This window comes from Lissotriton vulgaris, chromosome 5, assembly GCF_964263255.1.
Source record: "Lissotriton vulgaris chromosome 5, aLisVul1.2, whole genome shotgun sequence".
NCBI lineage: Eukaryota > Metazoa > Chordata > Amphibia > Caudata > Salamandridae > Lissotriton > Lissotriton vulgaris.
In genome coordinates this window covers 1,635,714,618-1,635,736,104 of record NC_141693.1, presented here as the reverse complement: position 1 = coordinate 1,635,736,104, position 21,487 = coordinate 1,635,714,618, and the positions used below count along the sequence as shown (strand labels likewise).

At 42.5% G+C, this 21,487-nt stretch overlaps 1 protein-coding gene across 1 annotated transcript in view; it reads right to left on the bottom strand.

Annotated features, from left to right (window-relative positions):
• SCN4A (sodium voltage-gated channel alpha subunit 4) overlaps positions 1 to 21,487 on the bottom strand; it is a 1,232,571-nt gene that overhangs the window by 632,792 nt on the left and 578,292 nt on the right. Inside the window, exon 5 of the mRNA XM_086923780.1 lies at positions 13,874 to 14,002. Within this exon, the coding sequence (XP_086779906.1) occupies positions 13,874 to 14,002 (129 nt within the window). The remainder of the gene's footprint in view (positions 1 to 13,873; positions 14,003 to 21,487) is intronic.

The following is a 21,487-nucleotide window of genomic DNA, read 5'->3' as shown; positions in this document are numbered from 1 at the left end:
CTCAACCTGCTGTCTGAGACCCAAGCAGGGCCAAGAAGATTGGATCTGCTCTCCTCTTGTACCCAAGACAAAGAAATGGACTCCAAGGGTCATAAGGCTGATCTCCTGTTGAAGCTACATGAACACAACACGTATAAGAGGCCTTTCCTGCAACTTTCTACCTGATCAGTGGCAACCAGATCTGGACAGTACTCTGCCTGATAACCAGTAAGTCTCTAAGAGCCTCCCCTGAGGCCCTTGGTGGTACACAACAAGTCTTTAGGTGCCTCTCCTGATGGCTTGGTGAGCTTTTGAAGAGTACTCTTGTGGATTGGGGTTTAAAGGGCTAAAGTCAGAAGGTAAAATCTTTGACCAGGATGAACCTACTTAGTGTATCCGATCCACGCTCCATCATGGTCAGTGTCAAACTGTGCCTAGATCCTGTTCTTCCTTGACCACTGACTATCATTGTCACTTTCTTCTTCTTGGTGCTATTTCTACTTAAAACTTTACAAATTCATATCACTGGTTCCCGTTTATGTTTTTTTTGTGTAATTTTAATATCATTTTGTTTATGAAATTTACTCTATTTTTCTAATTAATTTAGGAATTTTTATTTTCATTTTGACTTGATTACTATTTGTATACTCCATACATACTTTACACATTGCCTCTAAGTTAAGTCTTTGTCCTGTGCCATATCTACAAGGGGTTGACCTCAGGTTTATTTAGTGTATTTAGTAGTTCAGCCTAACAAGGACGGTGTTTATAACCTGATGCTAATAACCAAATTTTGTACACTGGGTGTATACATGGAGAAGGCCTGTGAGCTCGTTTTTTTTCTTTTTGGCACTTCTTTGCCGCCAATTCTGCCTGCTGAGAGTCAACAGAGGGGGTGAGATTTCTGGGCGGAACAGTTTCACTTTCTTAAGTAAGAAAAGCTGTAACCAAGCTGGCTTGGTTGTCTTGTCAATGCATTCCTTGGAGGGGAGAATCTTATCTAAGGTGAACCAGAATAACTTGAGTGAAAGCTTGGGTATGACTGGTCGAGGGTCATGTTGGTGAACTAGGTTTGCCCTAGTTTTTGCATCATTTTATATATCTTGCTACTACTTTCACAATTTCAGATTTAGCTTGTAAAATATTTCTAATATTTGAGTGGTGGAAGCTCTCACATAATGTCGTAAAAGTATTTTATTCAGCAATGGGGAACCCTTCATATGTCAGCAGATCTGTGGATGGCAAGGTGTACCAGGACATGGGCTGCTTGGAATTAAACCTCTGCATGAAAGTTTGTACAGATGCACAGCTTAGTGGCACTTCTCTGCCTCAGAATGAAAAAGCACACTATTTGCCATTTTGATTTTATGATCTGTAATCTTGTGTCACCAATCCACATAACGTGAGCCAACCAAATCAATACTCATTGAGCATCTGTGTCAGGCTGAAGACTTTGTGTCACATCAATTGACGAGAGAATACAGAGGAACAGGTCCAGCCCTCCTTCTACTTAAAGGCCAGGAAATAGTGTGGATTTGGTTACATTGTTGAAATTTGAGTGTGTTGACCAATTATTGACACTTAAGTGGAGGGACAGATGATATGGCCACTTCAATCATCTCTAGGTAGGATTTGTTTGCCATTGTGCACTTGTCCCCCCATTTACATGCCTACACAAAAGGTATTCTTGTAGCTACCTGGCTTGAAAATTGGAGTCCACATCCAACTCCACACAAGGCTGCTTTTTAGTACGCCAGATTTGGAAAAAGCCACTGAAATGGTCTTCCTCCTGAATATGCTAGTTGACAAGATTTTTAATTAAGCTCAGAACTGAATTGAGCACCATAGACTTGACTTGCTGGCAGGACTTGTACAAACCATAAAACGGTATGTGTCCCCACTCCCTCCATCTGGAATGCAGTTGTGCCCAGACAACTTGCCTGTTTGACTGACGAAGAGGTTCGTGAAGTGACAGAAACATTCTCAACATGAGGTACCAAGTGAAATCTGGAGGCAGCATTTGCTTCTACTGTAAAGAGAAGTCATGGTGGTGGAGCAGACCCAGTGGCCATGGGGGGAATGATAACAATATTCAACAAAAGTCCACGTTATGAGCTCTGGAATACTGTATTTCTTTGGTTGTCTTGCTTCTGTGCATCTGGAAAAGATATGTGTCCCCCGTTCAACACGACTACTAAACTGTACAACAGCCTTTTCACCTGCCTCGTTCGTGCTGACCTTCATGCCTAGGGGTGGAGACGAATGCCATTATAGGGTTTGAGGATATACAGAGATTATGGGAGTTTTGAAGTGCAAAAAATCAAACACTAGTGGCCCCATCTAAGCCCTCAAGAACAGAGGTCTTATTGCACTATTTTAGCACAAATATCTTAACAATTTTTATGATGAGTGGATTTACAACACTTTCAGACATGGCAAGGCTTACTTGGTACTGCTGGCAAGAATTGGAAAATCTCTCAAGCGTCCTTTAAGAGCCAAAGGCATTTTTAGCAGATTGCATTAATGATAAACTCAGTTTATGCCAAGCAGAATTTGTAAATTTGTTTACTCATTTGTTCCCTGATAGTTCTTTCCTGCACCCCCACACTGGTGGGATGCTGTTACTGGGTCTGATCTCTTGGGCCTCCCTCTCAAGGGGTGGTGTCCTGCTGGCTTGGGCTGCAACTAAGCCTGCTCCTACTGCATTCGACCCTCTCCCCCAGATCATTTCTTGATATAGCAGGGCGAGTGCTAGGTATGTTCTCCTTGTAAATAGTGACACACTTTTGCCTTTCCTGAAAAATTTGGAGCTCTCTAATCAGCCTGATGCCAACTCGGCAGCCTTGGAGCTTTCTCATACACTCACACTAGCGATGGACGCCCTTGCCCCAGCTAAGAGGCATTACTCAACTAGAAAAAGCCTGTCTGCTCCCTGGTTTTCAGACAGACTCAGGACGCTGAGACAAGGGTGTCAAAAATAGGAGAGGCAGTGGCGTGCCCACTTAGAGCCCCAGGAGAAAGAGCGACATATGCACTGTCTGAAAGAACATTGATCTGCTATCCTGGAAGAAAAAAGATCATACTTTTCTGGGGTTACAGCCTTGTTAAACTCCGCTAGGGATCTCTTTAAGATCATTGATTCTTTAACCTCCCCACAGAAGGATCCCAGGAACTTTGTGATAAAATCTCCGGCTTTTTCCATACCAAAATATCGGAGATTTATGCTTCACTAGAAAAAGCAAACTCTTCTATCAGGTTGGGCATTCCAACCCCTACCTCTTTAGGAGAGAGTCTGCCTAGGGGGCTGACCCAGAGACTTCTCAGCTTTCCCCTGCTGTCACTAGAGATGGTTGACAGGCTTCTTGACAGCATCAACTCGGTCATTCCTCCTCTTATGGAGGTCATGAACCGCGCCATCTCTGAGGGAGTCTATCCTCTGTGTTGAATACAGCGGTTGTGAAGCCTCTTTTAAAGAAACCCTCTCTGGATACGGGCAATTTGAAAAATCTTCGACCCATTTCCTTACTGCCTGCCACGGCTTCAGGAAACATCATAGCACGGAGCCTACCCTTACGGCAGTCCTTAATAGCATTTGCACTTAGGTTGACACCACTCTCTTGATTCTGCTGGATCTCACCGCAGTCTTCGACACTCTATCTTCCCATATACTGGTGCCTCGATTAGGGGAGATAGATGTTGAGGGCCCGCTGCCTCCTTTCTCTGCGAAAGAGAACAGAGAGTGAAGATGGGCCAGTTACTTTCTGCTCCTAAACCCTTGCACTGTGGTTGACCACAGGGCTCCTCTTTAAGCCCCACACTTTTTAACATTTATGTGTCCCCCCTTGCAAGTGTGGTGAGATCATTTGGGCTGGAGGTGTTATCATACACGGACGACACCCAAATAATGGGCTTCATTACACACACTGTAAAGGACTGTGCCCTTAATTTCAGGAACTGTATGTTTCCCAATGGATGGTGGAGAATTTCCTGAAGTTGAATGGAGAGAAGACCGAGGTCCTGATTTTTGGGAAAGATCTGGAAATCTGGTCCAGTGAGTGGTGGCCATCCGCGCTCGGGGAGTGCCCTTGATGGCCTCCCATGGGAAGAACTTGGGGTTGATAGTGGATACTGCCCTCTCTTTAGATCTTCAGGTAAACAGGACTGTTTCCACCTGTTTCGGTATTATTAGGATCCTCATGACGATCTCCCACTATCTTTCCCCTGATGCACGTAAGCAGGCCGCTATGGCATTAGTGTCCTCCAGACTGGACTATTGCAATGCCCTTTATATGGGCATTAACAAGAGCCTTATCCACCGGCTCTCAATGGCACTGAACGCGGCAGCAAGGCTGGTGCTGAATCTTCCTAGACACAATTCAGCCAAGGCCACCCTCAGGAGCCTGCACTGGCTTCCAATGGACGGCAGGATCACTTTCAAGATCCTGTGTTTGACCCATGAAGTTTTTTATGACGCCGGCCCTGAAGACATCAAGTTGCGTGTCCAGCATTATGCCCCCAGTATACCCTTTTGATCTTTACATAAAAACCTTCTTGTTGTCACTAGGTTTCAGAAGTTCAAATAGGGTGGCAGAGCCTTCTCCACGGCTTCGCCCAAATTGTGGAACTCTCTTCCTTTAGAGATCTCCGGTCAGGCCTCTCTTCTGTTATTTCGCTAGGCCTTAAAAACCAGGCTTTTTCCTGACACCTTTGCTTAAGCTGGCCCCCATTTTTCCTGTGTCCGGTTACTCCGCACTAGCGCCTTGATGCCCTTGGCCTAAATCAGCGCTTTACAAGACTACATTCAATTCAATTCAATTCCTTGTCCTTCCTGTGCTACATTGTTGTGTCAAAGAACAGGACTAGAATGGACAACATCATTCACCATCATCACAATTAGTCATTATCACACTCCAGCACTTTGCAGACCGGCTGGCTATCATCCAACTGTGATCTTCAATGTGTATTGCCCAAAACAGATTGTGTTTATACTATAGAACGGTTCATTGTCCCGCCTTCGGATACAACTATGGTAAATACCAGGTAGGTCTGAAAGCCGGAGACTGTAGTGGTAGGGTGAGGTCATCACAAAAGTGCCATTTGTACTTGCAGTGTTGCTTTCTTTTCATCAGGACACATATTGATCCCATAAACACCCTGCACAGTTGTTTAGGCTGTGACCTTCCATTTTGCTTATTTGAAACTAGGACCTGCTTTAAAGAACCAGTTGAAGCAAATGCACAATTAATTGACCGCAGCGAAACACACAACTTAGTACTGCATGGCACTGCTGAAGAATTATTTGGCATAGTATGGCTATGCTATTATGCGTCAAAGACTACCACTTATGTCCTTTGTGTATGGTGCTAACATTCCAAACCATGCCATTCTCATGCAATCAGAAAATCTCTTTGAATCCATTCTATGGTGAGATCAACTGGTAACAGACTGCTCTGCTCTCACCCGGTTCAAGAGTTATAATATAACCTGAGTTTAATGGTCACTTTAAATAACATTTTCATTTTATCTGCCAAAATGCTAATTATAATCTTGACATTTTAAATGGGAGGTCACTGAACCATACGTTACCTAACAGTTGCACTGTATTAAGTCTAGATGTAGCAAGGAGACACTAGAGAGCCGCAAGAGGTTTTATTGTAGATATAAGGTGTTTGGTACAGAGATTCATATTCTACCAATACAATACAATTTGGTGGAGGTAGTTCCAGTCTCTAGTCATTTGTATTTGAAGATGATTGCTTGTTATCCTACATGGGATAAGGGAATACTCACTACAGGGACACAAATCAGAAGCAGAGTCACAGGGCCTAGATAGAGAATGAAAATAGCTCTACACTGAGCAACAAGTAAGGGTCAAATACTAGTATAAGTTAAAGCCTTCGATAAGGGAGGTTGTAGCACAGTTGGGTGACTCCTACTGCTGCTGCTTCGTCCATGGCTTCCAGAGTTTGCTACTTCACAGAGTACTTACATGATCTCCTTTTCCCCAAATAAGAACAAGAGGGAAGGCGCTTTCAGTCCTGGACAAAGGGAGAACCCTTAAGTAAATCCCTTGTGTCCAGACCAAAGGAAATGATTGTGACTCATGCCATCCAAATATGGGTTGATGTGTTTTCACCTCCACTCAGCAGTTTAAATCAAGGTGAATACCAGGCAACAAAGGCTGCCCACAAATAAATAGGCTTAATCAAAGACAGTCGCGGCCCGTGCAGGAAAGAGGGGTGGGGGGATTTCGACGGATGATGATGAGGGAAAATTAAATAAGTAATTCATTTGTCATCTTCTGTTGAAATCTCCCCCCCTGCCCCCACCGGTGCCCCACTGCCCCACCGCTCTTACCTGCACAGGCTGCGGCTGATCAATGATTGGTTACAACTAACAAAGGCCCCTCAACTAAAAACTCCCAACTAGCAAAGGTATTACCTAAAGTATTACTACAACAAAAGGTGTCCAGGAGTCACCACCGTGTTTTTACTTAAGACTGACCACCATACGACTTACAAATTAGATTGTGAGTTGATGCCATTCATGTGTAAATACCATTCAACTACTCATACATTAAGCACGCAACCAGGGTAGGAATTTTTCCCATCAGTTGCCGTTCTGTGCCACCACTATAACATCATTTGGGTTCTCCTTACCCAGGAGTTCGTACAAAACCAGTCACACTATTTGTGAAGTGAAGACTGTTAGGAGTAAGGAAGCTGATGTTATTCGTTTCACTGGGTGGTGTCAGTATGGTGTTGATATAATATTAACAACTGAAAAAAAGCAGTGCATGTGAAAAAAGTGTGTGATGAGTAAAATTAGGTGGAACTGAGTAGAATAAACGTTTTATTATTTTCTCTCAGACCCCTAAATCTAAAAACAAGTGAATAGTAGATTTAACATAATATCTACCAGCAAGTGGTCGACATGTTTCAGCATATAAACGGAATTTATCCTATGCATTCGTCAGGACCTTGGTGTTGCTACTGCTTGCGTAACTTAGTGAAAAAGAAATATAAGGGAAAAATATCACCTGATTGGCAGGTGCTGATTCTCCACCACAATCTAAAACAGTCATATGGATAAGGAAAGAAAGAAGAAAAACAAGCATATTTGTCAAAGAATGCACTCATTAGTAGCGATATTCTTGTGGTCATGTACATACACTTTGATTGACATGATATCACTCACCCAATATTTGTGGGGATGGCGCCTCACCTCACCTGGCTGCAGCTCAGGTAGCTATGGAGCACCGCTCTGTTTAGCAAAATACAATCACAGAAACACTCAACCAGTTCAAAAATCAAGGCAAGAAGTCTTATATTTAGTAATACATTTACAGATAACACCACTTATCCCGAACTTTTACTGATGGAGTGAGCAGGAAGTTCGTGGATACAATGTTAGATGTTGTTCCTTTTACATCTTAACTGGACCAGGTTTTTCAGTGGAATTAAGTGCTTTTTACACGATCCCGTTCTGAATTTAAACAAGTGCGGACTCCAAATGACCCCGTAACTTTAACTTTCGAACGAGCGTTATCGAGAGAGCAGCTCGGGCGTATGATGTTTTGACTTTTACTCAATCATAGAACATTCCCTTTTCTTTAATCCTCGGCAAGCATCTGTGGCTAAGACAATTATTGATAATGGCCTCAAATTGTGGACTAGCTTTTGAAGAAGCAGAGATTCAGAATATTCTGGATGAGAATCCTAGCTTACTGGATAGTGTCCCCCTTGCAGTAAGTACTAATGATGAGGGTTGGAATAAATCCCACTCAAGAACCACAGTACACGGTATAACCATGGCACAATATCTACATGGGAACTTTGCACCGTCAGGATTAATCGTGACCAATGCGCCAAGACTCTTCTTGGATGACAAAGAATTTCTGAAGGATTGGTCATTGATTGCCTGGCGGTGCACCAGGGACTGGCTTGTCCTTATTATTAAAACGGCTAAACGTGTAGCTGATAAAATCTTAATTGAGATACAACTACTCGAAGGGAAAATAAAAACCACCTTAAAACCACCAGCCTTCAAATCTGGACAAGATGACTGCAATAAGAAAAACACTGAATTTAAGGAATCTATTCTTTTCACAAAATTGGAGAAATTTAAGAAAGATTTAGCCAAATTCTCTAGTGAGAAAGTGTATCCATAAACTAGTGAGTCTTACGTAGCTCCATCATTTAATCAGAGTGGACGTCGAGGAGGCTCCAGTTATGCCACCTCAAGCTCTGATGACAATTCCAGTGATTCTGAAACATCTCAACGTGGTAATGGATATCCCTTCAAGGGACGTGGCAATAGAAGAGGCCGAAGAGGCAATTTCAACAACTTCAGTCAAAACCAGTTTCAACCCTTTTGGCAACCAGGTCCCTGGATGTATGGTCCAAACTTTCCCCAAATGGGCCCACCTTTCTTCCCTCACCAAATGCAACAAGCACAGGGACCGCAGCCTTTTTTAGGGTTTGGTCAGAGGACCAACAGAGGAAGGAGAAGACAGGGACAAGTAACCCAGGTCCGATGCACAACGCCAGTACAACAGCCAACAATGGACCTGAGGAGCGGCAAAAAGATTCCACAGGACGGAGCGGGGACGAGCGGAATAACCAACCAACCAGCCTCGTGATAAATTTGAGCTCCCATTCCCTGTCCAATGAAGAAGAAAACCTTCTCAACCGCGGACTAGGTTTTGTAACAACTCACGAGGGTGATCAATTCAATACACAAGTGGAATGATCCAAAATCTTTAGGAAGGTCAGACTTCATTACTTCTTTGCAAAACAGAACTCGGAAGAGAACACAGAACTGGTTGTCAATACTGGTTTAAAAAGACCATCGACTTCCAATCCAACAACCATTGGATTACCCACACGAGTCCAAACTTTTGAAGAGGCAGTGGAGACAGATATCAACTTACTTTTCAATACAAAAAAATCCAGATCTTTTGTCAATCTACCCAATAGAGAAAGATCAGCCCTGCAGGCTTTAACTACTAATGAAGCCATTACAATAAAGCCTGCAGACAAAGGCGGAGCAATTGTCATTCTAGACACAGAGACTTATAGACAGGAATGTCTAAGGCAGCTACAAGATCGGAAGTCATACTTACCTTTAAAAGATGACCCCACAGAAAGATTGAAGACCAAGATCAGCCAAATAGTGGAAGAGGCGACGTCGGAAGGGTGGATCACCCCACAAGAAGGCCAATATCTACGCACCTCTCATCCATCGGTCCCATACTTTTATTGCCTGCCAAAGGTACATAAACCACAGAGACCACCTCCAGGGAGACCAATCATCTCAGCTGTAGGGTCAGTTTTGGAGCCTTTATCCACATTTGTGGATTTCTTTCTGAACCCTATAGTTAAAGAAATGCCAACGTATCTTAAAGATACAAAAGATATGCTGAGACTATTGCCTAACATACAATTTGACATCTCTACGGACCTACTTGTCTCTTTTGATGTAGAGTCTTTGTATACATCAATCCCCCAGACAGAGACTCTGGAAGTTGTGGGTAACATACTACAAGAGAGGGATCTTCAATCTATAACTCCAGCTGCCTTTATCATGGACCTAGCTGAGCTGGCCATGAGAGAAAACTATTTTAAATTTGAAGACACCACCTATCTCCAGATCTCTGGAACTAGCATGGGCAGCGTTTTCGCGCCCAGTCTAGCGTATCTATACGTCCATGTGCTAGAACAGACTAAGGTATTGAACCAGGACAACCCTTACTATGTATCGCTTCTTGTTTGGAAGCGGTACATTGATGACATCTTTGTCGTATGGAGAGGCTCTGAGGCCAGCCTACCGGAATTTCACAACTGGTTGAACAACTGTAATGAATTCCTGAAGTTTACAGTGGAGTTTAGCAGAAAAGAGCTGCCCTTCTTGGACCTTCTGATAACGGCAACAAATGAAGGATTAACAACAGAGCTATATAGAAAACCAATAGCAGGGAACGCGCTCCTCAATTTTGAGAGTTGTCATCCCAGAGCCCTCAGGGAGAATTTGCCCTTTGGGCAATTTCTCAGGCTTAAGAGGAATTGTTCTACAAAAGAAACCTTTGAAAAACACTCAGAGACATTATCTGAACACCTGCGTGAAAAGAATTACCCCACTAAGACCCGCCAATCTAAGAAAAGGGCGTCGAATAACAACAGGGACGCCCTTTTGGACATTGCCATCCCAAAAGAAAAACCCAATAGGATGACATTTGTGAATACTTTTCACACAAAATCTAACCAGGTTCGTAAAATTATAATCAAACACTGGTCCATTTTGAACACAAGTGGAGACACTTTACCTCCTCCCCTTTTTGCCTTCAATAGAGGACCTAACATAAAAGACAAGCTGGTCCATACTAGACCGAAAAGCAAATTACCCAGACAAGTGGGCACTCTATGGGATCTCCCGCCAGAACAAGGACACCATCCTTGCGGAAATTGCTCGGCATGCCCACAAACAACAAAGTCAACTACTGTAGACATAGGAACTATGCGCCCATGGCAAAAGAGCAAATTTACCAATTGTAATAGCGAAAACACCATCTACATGATTACTTGTCCATGCCCTAAAAGATATGTTGGCATGATGACTCGAAAAACAAAAATTAGAATTGGTGAACACAAAAGCACTGTCCGATGCCGTAAACAGGCGACACGCCTAACAGCTCACTTTCTGGAAAAGGGACATGGTCCAAATGATTTCACATGGACCATACTGGAACAACCTAATATACCAGACCACTGTCCAGATATAGGCAAATTTCTGTTCAAAATTGAGCAGAAGTGGGTCTATAAGCTGAACAGTGACAAGGAAGGTCTCAATGAACCCATACCTTGGATGTCACTATAGATTCTGACATCATCTGGGAGTGTTTCTTTAAATGAGTGGGTGTAGATAAGACACGTTTGTACCATCTAAGACACACACTGTTGACTAATTACAATACGCATATTGCTGAAAGATACTTCCATATGAGTTGTTTTGCTTTACTTTATATACTTAAAAAAAAGGTCCCGTGGTTATACCCTATAAATACTTCTTGAGGGGTAAAAATCAAAGTGTTGGTTTTTTTTTCCGCTAAATTTGAAAAAAGGATTTCATCATTTCTAGAACTCATCAAATTTGCATGTTATTTGCAGTTAAAAATTCCCGTGAAATCCTTCTCCTAAAAGAGTGGGTGTAAACATTTATATTTTTGTATCATTACATATACATCATTTGACTATTCATGACAAAGGAATGTTTACATGTGCTTTTTCGGCTTCAATTAGAATAAAAGTGTTCCTTTTGTCACACACTACAAATACGTACACCTCTGATCTAAAGGGGTAATAATTAAGGTGTTCGAACTTTCCGTCAAATTCCGAAACGGAAACTACCTTTCCCAGAACCCATTAGATTTGTTTGTCATTCGTAGTTGAAATACCCACCTCTTTCTTCGTTCGGTGCCTCCCCAGAATAGCCCAGAGGGACGCTGGGAGACACCGACGGAGAGGTAGGTGTGTGAGAGCTCTTTTGCCGGCAGCTTTGTCGACAGTTACAACAAATGCGCTATGCCGAATAGAATATGCTCCCGTGGTGTTTTAGCAAACAAACGCACGGGCGTTTTACTTGAATAACGATCATCTCTAAATTACCGAGTCATCTTTTGTCCGCGGCAAGGATGAATGTTTGGCTATTTTAAAGTTTTTCTTGTAAACGCGCTTTCAAATTTGTTGTGTGACCTCTAGTCCGTGGCAAGGGCTGATACCTTCTAGTTTTTTATACATCATACGCCCGAGCTGCTCTCTCGATAACGCTTGTTCTAAAGTTAAAGTTAGGGGGTCATTTGGAGTCTGCACTTGTTTAAATTCAGAACGGGATCGTGTAAAAAGCACTTAATTCCACTGAAAAACCTGGTCCAGTTAAGATGTAAAAGGAACAACATCTAACATTGTATCCACAAACTTCCTGCTCACTCCATCAGTAAAAGTTCGGGATAAGTGGTGTTATCTGTAAAAGTATTATTAAATATAAGACTTCTTGCCTTGATTTTTGAACTGGTTGAGTGTTTCTGTGATTGTATTTTGCTAAACAGAGCGGTGCTCCATAGCTACCTGAGCTGCAGCCAGGTGAGGTGAGGCGCCATCCCCACAAATATTGGGTGAGTGATATCATGTCAATCAAAGTGTATGTACATGACCACAAGAATATCGCTACTAATGAGTGCATTCTTTGACAAATATGCTTGTTTTTCTTTTTTCTTTCCTTATCCATATGACTGTTTTAGATTGTGGTGGAGAATCAGCACCTGCCAATCAGGTGATATTGTTCCCTTATATTTCTTTTTCACTAAGTTATGCAAGCAGTAGCAACACCAAGGTCCTGACGAATGCATAGGATAAATTCCGTTTATATGCTGAAACATGTCGACCACTTGCTGGTAGATATTATGTTAAATCTACTATTCACTTGTTTTTAGATTTAGGGGTCTGAGAGAAAATAATAAAACGTTTATTCTACTCAGTTCCACCTAATTTTACTCATCACACACTTTTTTCACATGCACTGCTTTTTTTCAGTTGTTAATATTATATCAACACCATACTGACACCACCCAGTGAAACGAATAACATCAGCTTCCTTACTCCTAACAGTCTTCACTTCACAAATAGTGTGACTGGTTTTGTACGAACTCCTGGGTAAGGAGGACCCAAATGATGTGATAGTGGTGGCACAGAACGGCAACTGATGGGAAAAATTCCTACCCTGGTTGCGTGCTTAATGTATGAGTAGTTGAATGGTATTTACACATGAATGGCATCAACTCACAATCTAATTTGTAAGTCGTATGGTGGTCAGTCTTAAGTAAAAACACGGTGGTGACTCCTGGACACCTTTTGTTGTAGTAAGTCTTATGTTGGGGGCATGTGTCCAGTGCAGAGTCATAAAACTAGCCCTTAGACCCTCATTTAAATAGTGTGTGTTTTGCGATTACCTAAAGTATGTCAGAAAGCCTATGCGCATCCCATGGCTTATGTTGTAGAACTGAGTGCCAGCTGATACCTTTAGAGTTATTCCAGGTAGTTGAGAGTTAGTATAAAGATAGTTACCAAAACTTTTTAAACAAGATTATATGAAACTAATGATAATGGACAAGGAGTAGCAATATCGTGGTGTACTGTTTTTAAGTTTACTAGTACTTATGATGAGGACTCCTCAATAATGTTTAGAGCAGTCACATACAGCTCTTTTTCCTTTAGAATTTTATGAAATGTCATAAAATTGTTGAAGTTTCTATAATGCAATTTCAGGAGAAACAAATCCAAAAAAATAGATTTGTGGCAGATAATTCTTACTGATTTACTTTTGATTTGGGTGCAACTTGAATGATAGCATCATCATCATATTCACTGAAATCTTCCAAATAAGTTTATCACTGATTTTGCTAAAAACAATTCTGTAAATTGAGGGTTTAAAAGAGCATTTTTTCCTTTAGTAAGGCAAATTTTACTAGAGGAAAATTTGCAAATGTCACCCAATTCCTTGGACACCACATTTTCTCACATTCCTTAACCCCAAGTTGAGCTTTCGACAACCAGACTCCCATGCATTGTTTATGATCTAGCCTATCTAGGAGCTACCTTCCTTATGGTTCAAGGCGATCAAAGAGGATGATGCTAACATTCTCACACCAACCAAACGTCAACGGAAATGCATCAAAGGCACAAATCGATATTTATAAGGTAAGCAATACAGATTTCTCACATGAGGGAGGAAATTTATTAATTATTAAAACTTTGAAACAAACTTTCACACATATCACTGTTAGACTGTTATGTTTTTCATGCTCACTCCCCATTACAAAACATGTCTACTTTTTACTTACGCCATAAGAATGACACTAAAATCGAGCCAGTTCCATGGATCTCGTAGGAATGTAAAGCTATCAATGCAAAATCCTCTTGCCAAAATCTTTATCAGAGACTCAAAGGTGTAGATTCCAGTAAACGTGTACCTGAAATATGAGCAGAGGATTAAAGTAAGAAAAGGCATGTATTTGAGAAAATACATTTTCTTTGGATCTGAAAAACATGCAAAAGTTTCTGTAATATGTGAGGTCATAAGCAGTGTGTTATGGTGGTGTGAGTTAAAGTTAGCTCAGCTAACTATAGCTGCTCAATTTCTCTGGTTTTGTATGACTAAAACCTGAGCCTAACTATAACATCTCTGTAACCTTTGGTTTATTAAGTGAATTTCTAAGGTTTTTTAAATGCAAATTCCTAACTATAACGTCCTAACAAAGACGTCCTTTGGGGGCAACCACCCCATATATTACCTCCAGCAAGTCCCACACAGCAGGATTACTGAGGCCACTCCCCTTTTCTCCACCACTTTGCAAACGTGCCTCCTGGCACACTACTAGTAGGGATATGAAGTCCCCTTGGCTATTGAGTGACCTTGGGGCCAATTACCCCTCCTGTTACCTCAAGCAAGTCCCACACAGTGTGTTTGCTGAAGGTTTTTGGTGGCCACAACCCCTTTCTCCACCACTCTGTAAAAGTGCCTCCAGGCACACTACATGTTGGGGGATGAAGTCCCTTTGACTCTTGAGGGTCCTTGAGAGGGTCAACTAACCCTCCTGTTACCTCCAGTAAGACCCAAACAGGTAGATTGCTGAGAGATCGACAGAGGCCATGCCCTCTCTCTTCAGCACTGTGTAAACGTGCCTCCTGGTGCACTACTTGTTGGGGAAAAATGTCCACTTTGGTCCTAGGGCCCTCAAGAGGCAAAGGACCTCATGGCCCCACCCGCAGTGCACTGAGAGGCATGTTTGCAGAGTGGTGGAGAGAGGCGGTATGGCCTCTGGGCACCTCTCAGCAATGTCTCTGTGAGGGTCTTACTGGAGGTAAAAGGAGGTCGTGTTGGCCTATAAGGACCCTTAGCATCCAAGGGGACTTCATCCCCCAAATAGGAGTGTGCCAGGAGGTGCGTTAGCAGAGTAGTGTAGAAAGGGAGGGAGCCTCCAGCCAGTTGCCGCCATTTTGGGCCTCAGTGAGTCCATCTCCGGGGACCTGACTCTTTTTATTTTTTAAGTAAAAAAAAAAGACTGGGGAGGGTGGCCACACAGCCAAATTGGGCCCCAGGGTCCCATCCCCCGGGGCCTGATCTCTCCATTGGGGACATGGGGAGCCTTAAGGCCCGACTGTTCCTGCCAGCTCCGCCCCCTCTGCGGGAGCAGGCATTGCTTTGGGATCCAGGGAGCTGCTGGAACGCAGCTCCCTGGATCCCAAAGCAATGTCTGTTTCCCTGCACGCTTCACAGTAGGTAGAGTAACAGACATGCTCTGCTTTCAGCAAGCGAGAGCATTTTTGGTCTTGCTTGCTGAAATCAGAGAGTTTGCGATGGCTAGCCATAGCAAGCTGCAATGTCCCGGGGAGGGCACCTCGGGACAATGATAGATCAGGCACTTAGCGCCATATAGAGCTCCATGAGGGGGGGCTGCGTGGCCCCCCTCCTTTTTTAAGTAAGCCCGGGGTGGTGGTCCCCGGGACCGGAAGTCCATAATGGATCCCCCTTCATGATTGCATTTGCGCCCTGGGGAGGTGGCGGTCCCCGGGGCTGCATGGGTGGCAGACCCCCACGCAGAAATAATTAATTGAGCCCCGTGGAGGCGTGCTCCGGGCTGTGGGAGAGGCATGGGGTCTCCTCCACATTGCTTTATTTAAAAATGTATTAATTTATGTGCCTCTGGGAGGTGGCTGTCCTTGGGGCAGCAGGAGGCCCAGCGAGCTCTCTGGCATTTGCATACAACAGTGTCCCCGGGAGGTAGCAGTCCCCAGGCTGTGGAGGCAGCCTTAGGTGCCACGTGCGCCCCCTCTCTTATTTATATTAATGCCCCCGGGACCGGGCCCACACAGGGGGTCTATAATAAACAAAGCACGACAGCCCATGCTTAATTTTCTGGGAGGGTCAAGGTATTCCTACCAATCCCCCCTTTTCTTTTTTTTTGTTCGAGTCCAAAGATGGCTGCCAACATTTCTTGGTTGAAGTGTTGACAACCAATCACATTTTAGTAGGATTAGCGAGTCCACTGCAAGGACTTGCATCCCAAGACATCTATACTTTTTAGAGATAGAAATCTCAAAAACTTCGGATCTGATTTATAACAAATCACAAAAAGCATGCTTTCTGGACCAACCTCTAGCTTTATGCCAAATTTGGTGTAATTCCGTTCAGCAGTTTGGGCTGTAGTGGTGTTCAAAAAATAAAAAATCTCCATAGACTTAGCATGGGGTAAACATGTTTTGGGACCCCCTTTTTTCTCGGCCCCCGCATGATGGATCACCCAGAAACTTTCAACACAGCAGCTGAACAAAAAAGGGAAATTTTGTGAACATTTCGTGGAGATTCGTCAAGTGGCGCCAAAGTTATTGGTATAACAAAAACACTTTTCCTATGGAAACTTTAGTCCTAACAATAACTACCTACTGGCGACTGCCACTAGGTAATATATATATATCCTCCAAAAGTGCTCTGCATTCAGGAAGCACTCCAACAGTTGGTGATTTTTCCAAAACTTTTATTTAATGGAAAAAAAACTTCCATTCTGATCATTAAAACCTCCTGCCTTATGCGTTTCAGAGATTCATTCTCCTTCGTCAGAGGCAGTTTGAAAACACACAATTATTAAGGCTCCCACAGTTCCCTGCGTAAAACTTCAATTTATAGTCTTCCGGTGTGCCTTTCTCAGTGAATGTTATTCCAGTGCACACTGGAACTTGTGGTTTCTCTGCACCATTTTCAACCCTCCAGTGGGTTGTGCGTGATCAAACAATTACAAGAACTACTTTCAAGCCCTCCAGTGGGCCTCAGAATAGCTGTTCTATCTCCATATTTCACAACCCATAGTTTTCTGCATCTATTTTTTATGTAATGTATGCATCACTATGTCTGAAAGGGTTTTATTTTGATATATATATCTCAAATGGGCTTGGCTAATGCCAGACCTAGACAAAAAAGAATAAGGCTTTTGCTGAATCATATGTGAGACCCGCCGAAAAGCATGATAAACAAACAAGTCAGGGCGGCACTGTTGAGTAAGGTGGAGCATGGCTACTCACAGGAAGGCGGAGTAGAGCAGTCATGTCAGTAATGCAGGACTGTGGTAGAGCCACGTCACTTATCAAACCAGTGTAGCCTGTCAATTGGAAGGCTAGATGTTTGGGGAAACGGTAAGTTAGAGGTTACGTCGAAAGTTCTGGCACAGGACCAGGGGCAAGCCAATTCTATTGGGTTAAGGCAAAGCATAAGCATGACAGATAAGTGGGACTGGTGCAGAACCATTTATGGCGGGGATGGGTTGGGGCAGAATCAGTCAAACTGCAGGCCAGTCAGTAGGGCCAGTCCAGTTGAGATGAGGAAAAGCTTGTGTCTTGCTATGTTAGCGGGGCTAGGAAAGAGTTTGTCACATAGCAGGGCAGTAGAGCTAGAGCTGTACCTTTCTCCTAACTGGCCAGTTGGATGGGAAGGAACTAGTGACATTCCAGGTTACAGGGCACTCCAGCCCCACTACAGACCAGTGGAATTGGAGTGCAGGCAATTTAATGCCAGACCATTGGTCTGAACCTGAGCAGTCGTTGCATTCCAACTAGCTATGACAGAGCCCTTTGCATGCCATGGCTTTCATGTGGGTTAGAATCTGTCACATAGTTGGTCTCTTGCTGTAATATTATTGCAGTGATGTTCCATGATTGTGGTACCAAACCTAGTGTGGTTCGTTTTAAGACGAAACCAACCAATCCTTGTCTAATTGGTTAGTCGCCGGGCCAAACTGCTTTATCTAAGAAGATTTACAAGCCAAATCTTGCATCTATGGTTGAACAAGTGCGTAGTCATACATGACCCATTGAGTTTGTATGTGTGGGTGAGTTTCTAAATGGTCTCCAAAAAAAAACACTAGCCCAGTGCTTAGGCAAGTAGCTGTCAAGAAAAGTGTGAAGGTACACATTTGCAATTTTATTTTTTATTTACACCTAGATAGTCCATAGTGAACTGGAAGCTGGCCAGAGATTACTTTTAGCTAGTTGCATGGCAGGCCTGCCATACATGTGCCTCTGCCTCACCCCGAATGACGTGGCATTTTAATGGCTCCACCCCACCACTCAGTTTGACCTGCCACTAAATTGATGCTCAGTGGGGCACTGGGAACTAAAATCAGCCTTTAAAGAAATGTTCATAACAGCTCCATATTATACTGAGTGAGTGTACAAAATATGTCTGTCCCTCTCAAGGAAGAAGGGGCATATTATATATTTGTCTACAAAAAAACTGTCAGGACTGCTTGACATGCTCGCTACGTGATGCCCCCTTTATCGTTGACCCCTAAAAGCAGTCCTCTGATCCTTAGCCTGGTTTTAAATTATACTACCAGGCCATAATGGGACAGCGTCTACACCTACTTCTAAAAGATGCGCCCAACACCTAATTTTTAAAAAGTATGAGATGAGCCTATGGTGATGTGCCAACTGTTGTCTTATTAAATACGTCGACACTACGTACTTTAAATGGGTGCAATTTAGGGTTATAACATCTTTCAAATACATTTAGATTGCATGCTATACAATTATTATTATGTTTAATAATAAACAATATACTTCAATATGAGATATCATATCGAATATATTTAGCAATGCTATATGCAAGATATTGGCTCAAAGTGAATACGATCTTGCGATGCATAGTTCTATAAATATATGCAGGTACGAGATTCCGTTTCAAAAATGGTTTATCAAAATATTGGCTTGTATCTTGTTGTCGTGTTACATTTATTGAGCAGTAGCATGGACAACATTGTAATCAAAGATTGTTATAACATTTTCTATTACTGTGTGTGAACGGTTTTCACCCAGGGTATAACACCTTTACATCAGTCACTGTTAAACTGCAACAGTTTAAAAAAAAAATCAATAGGTTCTATTATGCAATTCACCGTCTTCCCCCAGATGTCTTTACCCTCCAAGATGCTACAATGCAGGCAAGTTCCACACAGGCTTTTTTTGGTATGTTACACCGCAGCACTTTACCACATAGGTATGTTTTATAATATGATATGACTATTATGTATATTATGTAAGAAATCCAATACCAGTCCAACACTTCTCGATCCAAGAAGGCGCTGACACCATGAATTTTGCCAAAGTAAGATCCTTTATTCCATGTTACAGCTCAGAGGCCTTTCAGCGGTATCCACCCGCCTTGCTCACTGTGGTTCAATGATTAGAGCGGCAGACCCTGATGCAGAGGTCTAGCGTGGGACCAGGCTACAATTCCCCGCCTCGGCGGGTCTTGCGCTCAAAATTCCACGGACCTGATAATTCTCGCCTCGGTGCCTATTACAATCATGGAGTCCCACTCTGCAACTCTGGGCAATAGTTTGCTTAACCTCCAAAACGGCCCCACAACGCTAAGGATACCTGGCCTCCACCTTGGGGGTGCCCAGGAGTGGACGCCTCACAGGGAAAGCCAGGATGGGTTCCACAGCGGTATTCGTACAAGCGCCTTGAGACCCTTGTGAGTAGTGCGCTATACAAGTATCAATTTTTACATCTGGCTACCACCACATTTACTCTTATATACTTAGAATTTTTTTTGACAGGTTGCAACTGGTTCTGGTTGCCATGCCGACCCTGTCATGACTCTTTTAAACAGCATAGAAGAGTTTAGTGTAAGTGACAAGTATGTGAAGAAACTCTTTCTTAGATTTGCTTTGAAACTGAACAAAATGTTAATTCCACATTTGTTAGTTCTGTGCCAAGCAAATTAAGATGTGTTGAATACATGATAATAAACATTACTCAAATAAAATACAATAACTTAAAATAATTGTCAAAATTATGAGCATAAAGGGTTGAAAACCAAACAAACTGGGAACAACTCATGACATTATATTCGTCATTATGTACATTGAATTGAAAATCCGAAGTTTTTAGAAGGCTTCAAAGCCACATCACAAACCCAAGTACTTTTGCGATCGGTATGACTACCAATTAACTCTGTGATCACCCAAGCTTTCGATATACAGGGTCTTAAAGTTATGACCTTGCCTGTTGCCTGATGCAATGGGTGATCTGTGGCAAAAAATACAAGTATTGGCAGTAATGTTACTGACACACAGGTAGGTACAGCAAGGAGTGTTACTTACATAAAGTCCAAGTGGAATATAGTAACATCAAATACCCATGTTTAGCGTTCTACTGGGCTTGTCAATCCTATGCCTTGGATCACGGCATAACTGACATGGGTTATGTAATATATATATATATATATATATGTATATATTACCTAGTAGGTATATATAGTTAGGATTTTTTCTCAATGGGATTTTTGAAAATTCTATGTCTAATAACTTTGGCGTTTGTAGGCGGAATTGGCTGAAATTTTCAGGAAAATGGAACATTTTGTTTCTGAGCAGCCCCTGGCAATTTGGGGGGTTTCATCAAGGGGGGGCCAAGAAAAAACGGGGGTCCCAAAACGCGTTTTTCCCATGTTAATTTCCATAGGGCGGTTGGCCTCCCTTTTAGCTCGAACGGCTGAATGGATTTGCACGAAACTTGGCAAAATTGTAGGGACTGTTAGCCCGATGTGCCTTTGCTAGGTCTCAATATATGTGCTCCAGTGGATTTTGAGTAATTTAGGTTCAAAAAAAGATATATATCTGGGCGGAGCCTAACCACACATCTGATCTGATTGGCTGTCAGCACTTCATCCAAGAAGTGTTGGCAGCCATCTTGGGACCAATATACATGATAGCACCTCATTAAAAAGCATTGTAGTTAATAGAGGGTTTTAGGACTTTAGTTACATTATAAATCATTTGTTGATGGTACCATACTCGTTTTAGGAATTGTGGTGGGTTCTAAGGTGATTTTACCATGTGAAAAAACCTTCTGCTGTGATATCATGAATATTGTTTGAAAGAAAACTAATATCTCATGATTTTCCCACAGTGGTTTGGAAGGGGATCTATAAGCTAAACTGAAAGCATATTTTCTGTAAATTCACATTATCTTTCTCAGTCATGTGAAAATGAAGTCTTACATTCTCAGTAAAACATGTACATCCAACAAGGACAGAGACTGTCTGTTGATTCCTTAGTGTTCTACTGCAGCCTCCTAGAGTGTTCTAAAGAACAACTAGAGCGCTAACAGTCCTACTTATTACAAAGGTATGGCACACCTGAAGCCATCTTGATTGGAATAAAGTGGTAACTCTTAAAACATTTAATTTAAAAAGAAACAACATGAGGGGGTATATTTTGCCATAGAAAGTATGATTAGTGCTGCAGAATGAAAAATTACGGCACATTTTGAGTGACTTCTCAAATCCTTTTCTATTTCATTAAAACATTCTGACATGCAGTCTCCCAAAATGGCCACCAGAGACAAAAGAGCCCAAATGTAGCCCAAATATCACCCAGATGTAGCCCAAGTATAGCCCAATG